We start from the raw sequence: 13729 nt of genomic DNA on the forward strand, positions 1-13729 counted from the left end.
GAAACGCTGAAGGACTTAGACAAACTCTTTAAATCTCAAAGGTTTCACATGAAAACAGACAATTTAAGGAAAGGGCGGGCATATATGGACATATACCTACTTAATACTGTTAAATATGTGCATTCTTGAAATTTTTTGGGATGCTAAGCAGATGTTTTAGTCCTCAAAAATTTTCATATTTGACTTTTAGTTAAGCAATTGTAATGTTATTTTTAGATGTCAGTTCAAGTTTCCGGTCATCAACAGTATTGTAACTCGGAGAAAGTAAGTTCTGAGTGAAATTCCTGAGTAGACTTAACAGTTTCACCAGATAACATTTCTTAGTACAACTTCCCTGGAGGGAACACAAGCCCCAACTTAACCCTTCACTATTATTTTCTGGGAAAAAAAAAAAAGGGTACAGCACACACAGGTAACTTCTAAATGAGGGGCCAGGGCCCCATGCACACCACACAACAGCCAGGTCAGGAACAGCTGATTGAAGAACGGGCATCTTGCACTGCGATCACCATCAATTCCATTGACAAGGATGAAGAAAAGAGTAAGCGGAGGTGTAAGAATGAAGGTTAGTATTAAAACCAGGCAGGTATAAAACCTCATTCAAGCAACCACATATATGAACCGAGGGGCCTGATTCCTAGGTAGGAAAACACACGCACCCTCCCCCCCCCCCCCCACACACAAGCATACATGCACGCAAACACACTCCCTGAAAGGGGGAAAAAAATATGAAATGAAACAGAACTAAATTATCCCTTTCATATTACTGACTTGCTCCTGGGTATCTGGGCCATGTGGTACCCATTTGTTGGGCCCACATGCTTCCACTTGAACACACAGACACGTACTGAAGCTAGTTTGTCGTCCCGTCCTTACTGGGAGACACTAGCCTACCGGAACGCCACCACCCAGCACTCTCTCGGTAATGCCCCCTGGAAGCTCTATCCTGGTGACCTCTGCCTGGGACTTCTTTTCTCATCTCCAGAGCGATGGCGAACCTGCTTTCCTTGATAAGCCTGGCAACATCTGGCCTAAAGACTTAAAATTTCAAAAACAAAACCAAATTAAGTGAGAGCTGAGCAGCGGAACTGCAACAGAAAACAGGGGGCCTAAAACAAATTAGACTCTATTCAAGAAAGGTTCCAAGTGGGTTTTTTTCTCCAATGTGTTTTATTTTCTCTCTCTCTCTCTCTCTCTCTCTCTCTCTCTCTCTCTCTCTCTCTCTCTCTCTCTCTCACACACACACCACACACACACACACACACACACACACACACACACACACGGCAGAGTAAGCCTTATTTTAGATTTCATGTTGCAGTATTTTTAGGAAAGGCCGCAGACTTTTAGGGCTTTGTGTGAAACCTCCATGGAATTAGATTTTTTTTTTTAAACATATTTTATTTTGGGGTGGGGGGCTGGAGCAATAACACAGTGGGGAGGGCATTTGCCTTGCACGCAGCCGACCCGGGTTCGATTCCCAGCATCCCATATGTACCCCGAGCACTGCCAGGAGTGATTCCTGAGTGCAAAACCAGAAGTAACCCCTGAGCATCGCCGGGTGTGACCCAAAAAGGGAAAAAAAAAAAAAAAAAGAAAACACAAAAATTTTTAATTTTTTAAAAATCTTTTTTCTTCTATCACCAATATTTTTTTAAGTGAAACACTATGAGGTACAGTTGTAGACGTACAAACTTTCATGCCATGGAATTAGATTAAAGTGGTTCAGCGGGCGCCCGCTCTAGCTCTCTGGGCTGGGTGTTGGTTCACATTCCCCAGCACCACCCCTCCCTCTGGATCTGCTTCCTCCCATCCTGTGAAGATCTGCCCTTCCTTAACCAGGGAGGAAATGAACTCAAGGGGAAAATAACCGCACGCTCAGTTCCTCCCATTCTCCCTTGGAGAAACTGCGAAGTACAGTAAGATTCCCATTTCCTGCTCATTGGCACTTGGGGGACCATGTTACATCACAGGAAGTTCACCAACGGCATGCCTCAAAATTAATAACTATTTAAATTTCATGCCAACACGAGGGCTTATGGGGAATGCCTCCGTTCTTTTTAATTCGGTTAACAGACCTCTTGTGTCATGCCATCAAACAATTCTGCTTTGTACATGGGCCTGCCAAGTATGTCAGCCTAAATTATCAATGTATTTCCCAGACTTCAAAGCCCTGCCCTGGAAAGGCTGATCTAAACGCCCAAGGAGGGGCGGCTGGCTATGATCCTCTAAGCAGGAAGAACATGCCAAATGATTTTATAAAAGGAAAAAAGGAATCGTATACACGGCCCCTTAGTTGAGGACTACTGCATACAAGTGCGCTGTGTGTGTGTGTGTGTGTGTGTGTGTGTGTGTGTGTGTGTGTGTGTTAGACTAGGCTCCTTCTTGGTACAGACCCTCTGTGATGAACAGGAAATCAGGGGTGTTGGGTGAAGTTATCCCAAAGGGGATGACTGGGGTTAACGTTGAGGCTTCCAGAGAAGCTACCCAGCCCTATTCTCACATTTACCGAGACCCGAGGAAGAGGCCTGGAGAACACTGTCAGGGGCAGGCAGCCGCTGGGCCACGATCTGGCAAACTCAGAAAATGAAACAAAGCACCTTGACTTTCAGTCTATTCTAGCCACCGAGTTTCTTTAATGTTCAACTTTAATTAGTTTAACTTCACATAGCTCCTAAAATTTTCCAGCAGAAGCAGAAAATTGACAAAAGCTCCAGAACCGTGCAAAACACCGGGGGGGTGGGGATGGGGGGAAGAATATCGCATCTAACACTCAGGAAAACAGGAACCTCAATAGAGTCCTGGCAGAAAATAAACAAACAGCATGTCTGTCAAATCCTCTCTGTGAAAGACAATCTGACACGAGAGCAAGCATTTAATGGGCACGCCTATGGACTACACGATTCTATTTTAAAATATATATATTTAATATAACATACATACTATTTGAATATATATTGTCCAAGCACAGGATAGTGACTGCAATGGAGATGTTTTAGCAAAAACCTAGTAACAATCTAAATATCCATCCTAACAGTCAGAGTGAATTATGGAGCTTCCATTCAATGAAATAATAAATAACATATTGGCATTTCAAAGAACACAAGTGGGCCCAGAGTGGGAGCTCCCAGGGCTGGAACGCATGCCAAGCATGTGTCAGACCCTGAGTCCCTTTGTTCAGCACCGCAAAGCCACCTGAGGACGCAACCATCAGGCCACCTGGTCGTGGGCATAGTTCCTGGCACCCTGAGCACTTACTGGAAGCACACCCCCCAATCCAAAAAAAAAGAGAGGGAGGGGTAGAAGGTGCTGACAGGAAACAGAAAGGTGCCAAATAGGAGAGGTAAAGCAAAACCCATTTTGTCTAAGTATTTTATCTATCTTCAGGCTACATAAAGAAATGCAAAACAGTTGTGTATGCAGAGAAATCTGTCTGGCAACTGGAAGGAGGATTAAGCAAAATTTGGATGCTGTGTTCTTCTAATAGAAAAAGAACAGAATTACTCTTAAGTTACAAACATATTTCCACTAACTGTTCTGAAAGCTATCAGAAACGTTCAATTCTAAAAGCTGCACAAAACAAGCATTTTCCTTAAAATGCTTCTATATTATAGCACCACGGTACAGAATTTTTTTTTTAAAATAATGCAGAAAGTCAAGAAACAAATGTGATGGAAAAATCTATGACCTTCTCAGTGTATGAAGGAAAAAGTTATATCCTTGTGGGATGACTTTTATTTAGTTAACGTAAACCTGGAATGGATTTTTATCTATTAAAAAAATACAATATGCAATGCATGACAGAGCACATTATACTCACGTTAGCAGATCTTAACTATGTGGAACCAAATGTCTTAAAATAACTTTCTATATTAAAAATGATGCTATTTACACAGCTAAGATGCCATCGCAGATGCGAATGATGCTACTTCAAATACTGTTAATGTCAATGTTCCTTACACCCCATATTTTTTTAATTATTAATTGGAAATTCTACATGCCAAAAATATGAAGTAGTAAAATTAAATTAATCCAGGCTGATGACATAAGCTCTCTTCAGAAAAATCGCATTCCACATGTGGCCGCTAGATAGCCTTCCATTACCTAAAGGCTACAGAATTAACGGGCAACTGTGTGAGGCTGGAGTATTTCACAAGTTCGTGATCAAAATGCTCTTCTCCCTGAACTCTGCAGCAAGCAAAGAGCTACACAAGGAACTACATAAAGACAAGAGCCCTCTTTCGTGGGCTGCAGTTTCAGACAGAAACACGAAGGGCACAAACCGACGGCAAAATTACAAGAACAAACCTCATCAGGCCCCAAGGGATGGTTCAGGGGCAAGGAGAACCGACCTTGCCCGCGTAAGGCCATGAGTTGGATCCCTGGGGACGCCCACGTGCGCTAAGCCTGTTCCCGGCAGCTCTGCTTACTGGGTGGGACCCTGGTGCCACTATAAGGTGCAATCTCAGAGCACAGCCAGGTGTGGGGGAGGACCCAAGTAAAATGTGGGGGGACTCCTCTCCTCCAAGCACCCAGCACAACTAAAGATGTGTGCCGGGGGGGGGGGGGGGGGTGATCCTGGCCAGCACCACACCTCAGCGGCAGCATAGGGAAGAAGTTTCAGAAGAGCAAACCACATCCCAGATGACCAGTCCATCGGTTTATGCGGCCAGGGTGATATGGGAAGGACAAAGAGCCTCACAGAGACACTAGGATTGGAGCTGCTGTTTTGGTCTGTTCGATCCCGGATTGTCACACCCAAAGGAGGCAGGCGAAGACGCGGATTGGTCTGTGATTCAGAGACGTTTCCGGGGGAGAAATGCAAAATCCAGGAAGCTACATAAATAGCAATTTGGGAGCAGAGGAAACAATTTGCAGCTGGACGGCAATGATGCCTGAGATAAAGCAGGGAGGGTCGGAGCAAGAAGTGAAGCTTTGGGGCATGTTTGACACCCGGGGATCTATACCCAGCACTGCAGAATAAACATGAATGAGTAATAGGGGGAAAGGAAAGCTTAGTGTAATGTATGCCTGCCATCACAGGTCAAGCCACTCTGGGGCCCTGAACTGCTGCTGTCCCATCTACCGCAGCAAAGATTTAAGCCCCTAACCTTTAGGCCTACGGGGCTACCCACAAACACCCATCAGTTTGACAACTGACAATTGGATGGCCATCCAGTGCAACATCTAAGTCACCCAGAACACTTGATAATGCCCAACTAACAAGTCTACCATCTTAGACTCGTGTTCTTTTTCAGCTCAGACTCAGCCCCGTGGTTTTTTTCTGAGCTGCTAGGCGTGCCGGCAGCTTTGTAAGCAGGGTGGAACCAACTGCAATAGTAGAGCTCAACCTGCACTTAATTTAAAAATAAATAAATAAAAATCAGGGGTTGGAGAGACAGTATAGCAGGTAGGGCATTTGCCTTGTGTGCGGAAGACCCAGGTTCAGTCCTTGGCATCTCATATGGTCCCCCAAGCACCGCCAGGAGTAATTCCTGAGTGCAGAGCCAGAAGTAACCCGTGAGTATCACTGTGTTTGACCCAAAAAAGCAAAAAAAAAAAAAAAAAAAAAAAAAAAAAAAACCAACAAACTTCAGAACTCAGAGCTTCGCAAAAAATACAGTAGTTTTTCTCCTGGGCACTAAGATTAGAAATTCACAACTGCTTCTCGAAAGCAATGCTATACTATTCTGCTTATATGCTTTAGTTATTCCTGCCATCACAGAGGAAAAACAACAGCAGTAACAACTCATCAGAGAACAACACACAGCAGCCTGCTCTGAGAGCTGCCTGCTGCCCCTAACCACCTCCTGGAATACAGCCGAAAACATGCCCCATTGACCAGCCGGCCCTGAACCCCAATTTCCCGACACTGCCAAGCTGGAGTAAAGGCCTGGAGCCGAAAGACAGCATGGGGGGAAGGGCTTGCCGGGAACTCTGCAGATCGGGTTTAATCCCCAGCATCCTATATGGTCCCCTGAGCACAACCAGGAGTGATCCCTGAAGGCAGAGCCAGAAACTAAGCCCTGAGCATCAACAGTTATAGCACTCCTTCAAAAAAGAAAACCATAAATCATAAGCCCACTTAGTTCCTGAGTCATGTCTACTGTCATTCTTTCAAAAGTGCCAGCCCCTTTGGGACCGGAGCGATAGTCCAGCAGGGAGGGTGTTTGCCTTGCATGCAGCCGACCCGTGTTCAATCCCTGGCATCCCATATGGTGCCCCAAGAACTGCCAGGAGTAACTCCTGAGTGCACAAGGCAGGAGTAATCCCTGAGCATTTCTGGGTGTGACCCAGAAAGCAAAAAAAAAAAAAAAAAGTGCCCATCCCAGCCCGCCCCCTGAGAGGAGGGGAGAAGGCAGCTGGAAGAGAGAAGGGATCACTAAGAAAATGATGGCTGGAGGAATCGGTTGGGATGGGAGATTGGGAGATGTGTGTCGAAAGTAGATAATGGACCAAACATGACGACCTCTCAGTGTCTCTATTGCAAACCATGCTGCCCAAAAGTAGAGTATGGAGAATATTGTCTGCCATGGAGGCAGGGGGATAGTGGGGGAGAGGGGTATACTGGGGAGATTGGTGGTGGGGAATGTGCACTGGTGGAGGGATGGGTGTTCGATCATTGTGTGATTGTAACCCAAACATGAAAGCTTGTAACTATCTCACAGTGATTCAATGAAATTTAAAAAAAAAATTAAATTAAAAAAAAAAAGTGCCTGCCCCTACAGTCCTGCACCTCCATAAACGCAGAGGTGGGCTCAGCCTCCAAGAGCCGAGGGGGCCTGTCACCAGGTGGGGGTGGGGGAGCATCCTGCCACGGGAGAAGACTGGCCAGTCCATCAGCTCTGCCACATCCATGGAGGAACTTCTACCAAGACCAGAGGGACACACAGCTGTCCCTCCTACTCAACACAGCTCAGAGGAAGCCTGTGGGCGGCACCAGAGTCCAGCGTAGCTGCCCTTTGCGTTTCCACCGTGGACGAGGTGGACGAGGTACTTGCTGACACGAAGCTGAGCTGAGGACGAGGGTGAAAGCATTTCCTTCGGTGTCATGAGTCAAGTCCGTGGGTGTTGTGATACCTGTTTCCCCATCTGTCTCTCTCAGGACTTTCTTTTCACCTCAAAGAACGGGCCTGGAAAACTCTTTCCACCAATGGAACAGGTGAGACCGACTCTCCCACTCAGCCTCGGTGCCATCCTTATGCGTGGAAGTGGGGGAACAATTTCAGAGTAACTAGAAAACCGTTGTGAATTTCACTTTTTCCCCCCCCGCTTTGGTTTTTGGGTCCCACCCGGTGATGCTCAGGGGTTACTCCTGGCTCTGCACTCAGGAACTACTCCTGACAGTGCTCAGGGATGCTGGGGATGGAACCTGGGTTGGCCCCATGCAAGGCAAACGCCCAAGCCGTTTGTACTATCATCCCAGCCCCATGAATTTCACTTCTGATGAATGTTTTTCCATCACAATGGTCCCACTAGTTATGGGGATAGCATAAATCCAACTGGGAAACGGTGCACACCTAAGAGGCATGATATGAGTGCTCAATTTCTTGCAAAGAAGTGGGTGATGAATTACTCAAAAGCCAACACTTAAAATCCCACATCAGTATGTTTTGCTTTTCTTATCCTAAAAAAAAAAAAATAGTGCCCAAAAGAAGAAAAAAAAACAAAGTCAAGGGTTAGGATAAAAATGTGCCACAGCAAGTACAATAAAAAATAAAATAGGGAAAAAAGTGAAAGGGAAAAAAAAAAAGAGCTGCAGAAGAGGCAACATTAACCCTTTAACTGCCAGGGAAGTGTGTCAAGCCATTCTTGTAGAAAAGGCGCAGAGACCAGGCTGCTTTGGGGTCTGGCCTCTGGAACTGTCTTTATCTTAGCAGGAAACGCTCCACGGAGTGGGTGGAGCTTTTCCTGTTACTTTCCCTGGTACTCCCAAGGGTGACTCCCAAGCCACATGGAAGGCAAGTAGCCCGACTGTTCCCCGCTAGGCTGTGGCCCAGGAACAAAAAAAAAAAAAAAAAAAAAGGCAAAAACAAAAACCAACAAACCAGAGCAAACACCAAACATCAAACATGGCTTGTAGCATAGCTGGAATTTTCCAGAACCCAATTTCATTTTAAGCCTTCCTGCTGATCCAACTGAGTACTCTGATGATCTAAGTCCCTTTGCACAGACAGGAAACTGAGGCCTGGAGAGAAATTATCTATGCAGGCGCTCTACAGAACGGAGACAGCATTCCCCTCCCAGCCCCCCCCCACCCCAATAGTCCTCTCTGCAGACCAGATGACAACCTGGGGCGCCCAAGCATGTAGTCAGAATCATCCATCAGAAAAGCCCCTTTTGTTATGACATGGAAGCCAGGCCCCAGTTAAACAGGAAAACCACTCTAAGTAAATTAAACCCAATCTTTTATTTTTTTTTTCAAGATGGGAGACTGATGAGTACATTTACCTCATTCCTCAAATCCCCAGGACTGCTACATGCCAACTATATGGTCCAGCGGCCAAGCTATCTGCCTTGCCCAAAACTGAAAATGCTTTGAAGAACTTTCCTGGAGAGGCCACTCGGAGCTGTCCTAGCTCTGCACTCAGGAATCCTTGTGAAGGGCTGGGGGACCACGAGATGGCGGTTTGACCCCGACACTACCCTATCTACTGGACTAGCCTCTGACCCACGAAGGACGTTTTTGAGAAGTGAAAACCCCACACACGCAATGGGATAAAGGTACCCAGAGGAAAGCTATGCCCCTGGGGGGCAGACGGGATCCCACGGCATTGAGGAGTTCGCTGTGGGCAGTCTGCCACATACAGTAAGATGATCCTACCTCTGAAATACCTCTGTCCTAAAACAGTCCATTTATAGCCTCTACTTCCAGACAACTTCTGATAATTAGAACAGTATGGCATTGTCCTCTGACTTAAGGACAAGGCTTCTGCTGCTGGAATCTCACTCACAAGGACACAGTGTGCAGGGTCTGGAGTAAGGCTCACTAAAGGAAGCCCCACCAGAATTTAAACTTTTCAACCCAGGGGGCCCTACTTGGGGAAGGCTATCAACAATTTAGTCATTTGAGGGCATTGCCCACCGCAAGACTATGGCATGTGATGCTTCGAACAAATGGGTCAACCTGGATAGGATCAAAGCCATGGGGGAGTCTGGGAAGACACGGACGTTCAGAAGACACGGGAAGTCTGAACGGCCTTCCAGGTCTTGCTTCCCAAGTGCTGAGCAGAGCAACCTGCTGCTCTATCGAGCCCGGACCATACCCCAAAGAGAGAAAAACTGGTCACAGGTTTGCAGCCACAAGTACAACAGTGACAGCAAACTGCCCAGATTCGAATGACAAGGTATCCCAGTATTTTTAAGTGAGATGCACATGACTGCTTGATGTACTGGGAAAAAAAAAATTCGTAGTGATTTTCAAGTTGAGGTCTTCCTTGTTAGAAGGTTGCTTTTTAGGTTTCTGCCATGGAGGCAGGCTGAGGTGGATAGGAGCGAAATTGGTGATGGGAAATGTGCTCTGTTAAAGGGACGGGTGTTGGAATACGTATGACTGAAACCTAATGGTGAACAACTTTGTGACTGTGTATCTCATGATGAGTCAATTGAAAAACTTTATTTTTAATTTTTTTAAAATTGCTTTTTATTAAAAGTAATGAGATAGGGAAAGCAGATATCTAGATCTTGCTTGGAGTGAGTCAAGTCAATTGCGAAAATTAAAGAGAAAATTGACAACATTTAAGTCATTTAGCTAGATTTTGGACCAGAAAATATGATAACGGAGTCAGGTTCTAGTTGACAAAAAGGTCGTTCTGATTTTTCAAAAATACATTTTAATGTGTTTGCTGACAAAATTATGTCTAGAATTTGCATAAATATGAAGAAATGCAGGGCTGGAGTGATAGCACAGCAGGTAGGGCGTTTGCCTTGCATACGGCCGACCCGGGTTCGATTCCCAGCATCCCATATGGTCCCCCGGGCACGGCCAGGCGTAATTCCTGAGTGCATGAACCAGGAGTAACCCCTGTGCATTGCCAGGTGTGACCCAAAAAGAAAAAAAAAATTAGGAAATGTTTAAAAAAATAAATGAGAAAAGATTGGCTGTGTTTATTTTTTGGTCTATATAATTTTTTTTGTTGGGGGGGAGCCTTTTTGGGCCACACCCAGTGGTGCCTTTTGGGGACACACCCAGGCATGGTCTTGGCTCTGAATTCAGGGTATCACTCATGGTGGGGCTCAGAGGACCATAAGGGGTGCTGAGCATGGTACCTCAGTCAGCCTAATGTAAGGCAAGTGCCCTACCCACTGTACTATCGCTACGGCCAGTATCTTAATAATAGCTGGAGCTCGAGAAGGATTTATAGAATTATAGTATTTATTTTCCTACTTTTATACTCGGGTGAAAATTTCCTAATAAAAATAGCCTTTGAGTATACAAATCAAAGGTGACTCATTCTTACCTTTCCCAGAATCTTTTACTACAATGTCAGAGATTTCAAATAGCTTCAGAGGAAGGGGCATCTTCCGATTGGATGCTATGGTCTTCAGGAGGCCAGGAAGAAGGGTGGTGCGCGCCACCTGCAGGGATGAAACGGAACAGCACTCACTAAAAAGCAACCAGACAGCCAAGATGAGAAAAGCAAAATAAAAAAAAAAAAACCAACTTGCTCTGGAAAGGGCAATTGCCTAAAACATCCCAGTCAGTTTCAACTTTCAATTCCAAAATTTACAAAGAATGCTGAAAATATTCTGTCTTTCAAAATGACAAGCTGAAAATTCCTACATTTTATTTAAAAAAAAAAAGATAAAAACAATAAAAAGGAGCAAGATCAGGGTCACTCCTGGTTCTACACTCAAGGATCACTCTTGCAGGGATAGAGTCTTGCAAGGATAGAGTCTACCCACTGCACTATCTCTCCCGCCCCAGGCCGAGACAGCTTAGACAGCACTGTGTTATTTAAGGCCATGAACAACTTTACACTTAATTCAACTATAAAAAAAAAAAAAACATATTATGTTTCTTTGGTAGCAGTCGGGCATCTGTACTGGAAAAGCAAGAGTAAATGGAAAGTGTCTGAAAGGCAGACTCTCAGAGCTAAGAGACTTTGTGCAGAACTATTGATCTGTAAGTATGCTAAGCCACAGCTATTTATAGTGACATTTTAATGTATTTCTGACTTGTTTTTCTTCCATTTATATAAGACAGGATATAAGCCCTTAAGAACATAACATTATCTCTTAAGACATCTCTCAAGTCTGTTATGTGAAACTGTGAGAAAAATTGGAATAAACTCAAAAACTCATTGAAACTATTGAACCATTGCTCTATGTAAATAAATTTCAGTATCTATTAAAAAGATGACCATGGGCATCTTTTAAAGCAGGAGAGGTCCTGAGAGAACTCAACAGACTGCTAGTTTTGCATGTGGGAGGGCGTGGGTTCGATCCCTGGCACAACATGGTCGGTCCACAGAGCACAGCTGGGAATAGCCCAGAGGACCATGGGGCGTGGCCCCCAAACCAAAATAAAATTTACAACAGAAAAAAAAAATGTAAAAATGAAAGCACAAGAAAAGTTACCAAATCTCAGAAAATGCACTACAGAAACTCTAAGCTCAATCCCTTCACAGCAGTGTAAAAACTCTTCAAAGTTCTGACAACAAATAAAAAGAAATAACTCATGTCAGTGATGGATTATTACCAATGGGATCTTTAATTAGTGTAGCGCTAATGTGTCATCATAGTGCGAAGTTCTATAGGTACAATTTAGATTTTTAAGCTAGATTCAAACACTTTTAGAACCTTGAGAATTCAAAAACTAATCCATACCCCTACTTTTACTATAATGAAAACCAAGCTCCAAGGAACTGTCGCAAATCTGAGAGTTCACCTCTAAGAACTTAAAAACTTGATTTTTACCTAATGCAGTCTCTCTGATGCGAGAACAAAATTTGCTCTAAAGGCTAGTGTAACAAATATTCTGACTCTGAAATGCGCTTTTTAAGAGTTCATATCCTAATCTGCGGGCTGGAGCGATAGCACAGCGGTAGGGCGTTCGCCTTACAAGCGGCCAACATGGCCGACCCGAGTTCGATTCCTCCGCCCCTCTCGGAGAGCCCGGCAAGCTACCGAGAGTATTCGATATGCCAGACACAGTAACAACAAAGTCTCCAATGGAGACGTTACTGGGCCCGCTCGAGCAAATCGACGATCAACGGGAGGGCCTTTACCTTTTATCCTAATCTGCAAGTCATTTACCACTGACAACAGACAAAGGCAGGTAGTCTGGTTCTCAGTAAAAGCCCTAAATGATGTGAAACTGCCACTGGACTAGAGACGGTGATGCGAGTAACATAGCTGGGAGCTGGTGGAGCAACTAATTTCAGAGCAAGTGACTTAATGCAGGCACTGGGAGCAGGTTACAGACGGCGGGAGAGAGATGAAATCTGAGCAGAGCACCAACACTCAGCTCTGAAATGGGAAATGCAGAGGCCGGGAGGGCGGGCTCCGCATTCGCATTGAGGAGAGCCATGTGCCTCCTTGCCCTGCATGATTCCCGGCTCGACTGGCGACCTCTGAGCACCACGCCATGAGCACCACCAGACGGTAGCACAGCAAAGAAAGAAATGGCAAATTCAGACCACATGATCCAAACAGCATTTACAGAAAGAACCCTAGAGTTTAAAGTTAGTCAAGAAAAGACTGGAGGGGCTGGAGCAATAGCACAGAGGGTAGGGCATTTGCCTTGCACGTGGCCGACCCGGGTTCAACTCTCAGCATCACATATGGTCCCGCGAGCACCGCCAGGAGTAATTACTGAGTGCATGAGCCAGGAATGATCTCTGAGCATCGCTGGGTGTGACCCAAAAAGCAAAAAAAAGAAACCAAAATATTTTTAAAAGCATAACTTGGACATCTGAGCTATAGTAACAGAAGGAACTTTTCCTAACTTATGTACTGCCTCTCGGGTTTTATTCAAATACTGCATCTATTTAAAACGCTTACCTGAAATTCGGCTGTCTTAGGATTACTTATGAGCACTGCCTTTGTTGCAGAGATGTCCACACCAAGTTTGTCGGCAATATCCTCCTTGGAGCACTGAGAAGTACATAAAAAAAAAAGAAAACAGGTCAACAGGGAAAAGGAACGACTAAATTTAATACTTAAAAAGTATATAACACTGTAGGTCAACTTATGGACTAACAACAATGTAGGTTCTTCATGTAAAATATTAAATTCTCGGTATCAGTAAGTTAAAATAAGCTCAGAATAAACACATGCCACTTTATTTCAGACCGACTGAAGATACAACTTAACATCAATAGTCCTCTTAAGACGCATCTGAGCCATTACATAGAATTTAAGGGCATTTTTCACCAGGACATGGTGGAAAAACCTCAACGCGGGACGAAGATACAACGCAATAAAACATTCAGCCCAAACTAACATCAACAATAATGGTTAACGAGTCACTTCAAGAATAATAATGTTGGGGCTGGAGTGATAGCACAGCGGGTAGGGCATTTGCCTTGCACGCGGCCGACCTGGGTTTGATCCCCAGCATCCCATATGGTCATCCCAGCACCGCCAGGAGTAATTACTGATGCAAACCCAGGAGTAAACCCTGAGCGTTGCTGGGTGTGACCCCCCCCAAAAAAAGAATAATGTTAAGAAAACGTTACTGGTGCCCGCTCAAGAAAATCGATGAACAATGGGAGGACAGTGCTGA

The 13729-nt window shown here is 44.8% G+C and overlaps 1 protein-coding gene across 1 annotated transcript in view; it reads right to left on the reverse strand.

Annotated features, from left to right (window-relative positions):
- Positions 1-13729, reverse strand: part of FARSB (phenylalanyl-tRNA synthetase subunit beta) — a 70959-nt gene that overhangs the window by 23584 nt on the left and 33646 nt on the right. Inside the window, exons 14-15 of the mRNA XM_056111666.1 lie at positions 13006-13098; positions 10461-10578 (exon numbers count right to left, since the gene is read on the reverse strand). Of these exons, the coding sequence (XP_055967641.1) occupies positions 10461-10578; positions 13006-13098 (211 nt within the window). The remainder of the gene's footprint in view (positions 1-10460; positions 10579-13005; positions 13099-13729) is intronic.

This window comes from Sorex fumeus, unplaced genomic scaffold (genome assembly GCF_029834395.1).
Source record: "Sorex fumeus unplaced genomic scaffold, SorFum_2.1 ptg000014l, whole genome shotgun sequence".
Classification (NCBI taxonomy): Eukaryota; Metazoa; Chordata; class Mammalia; order Eulipotyphla; family Soricidae; genus Sorex; species Sorex fumeus.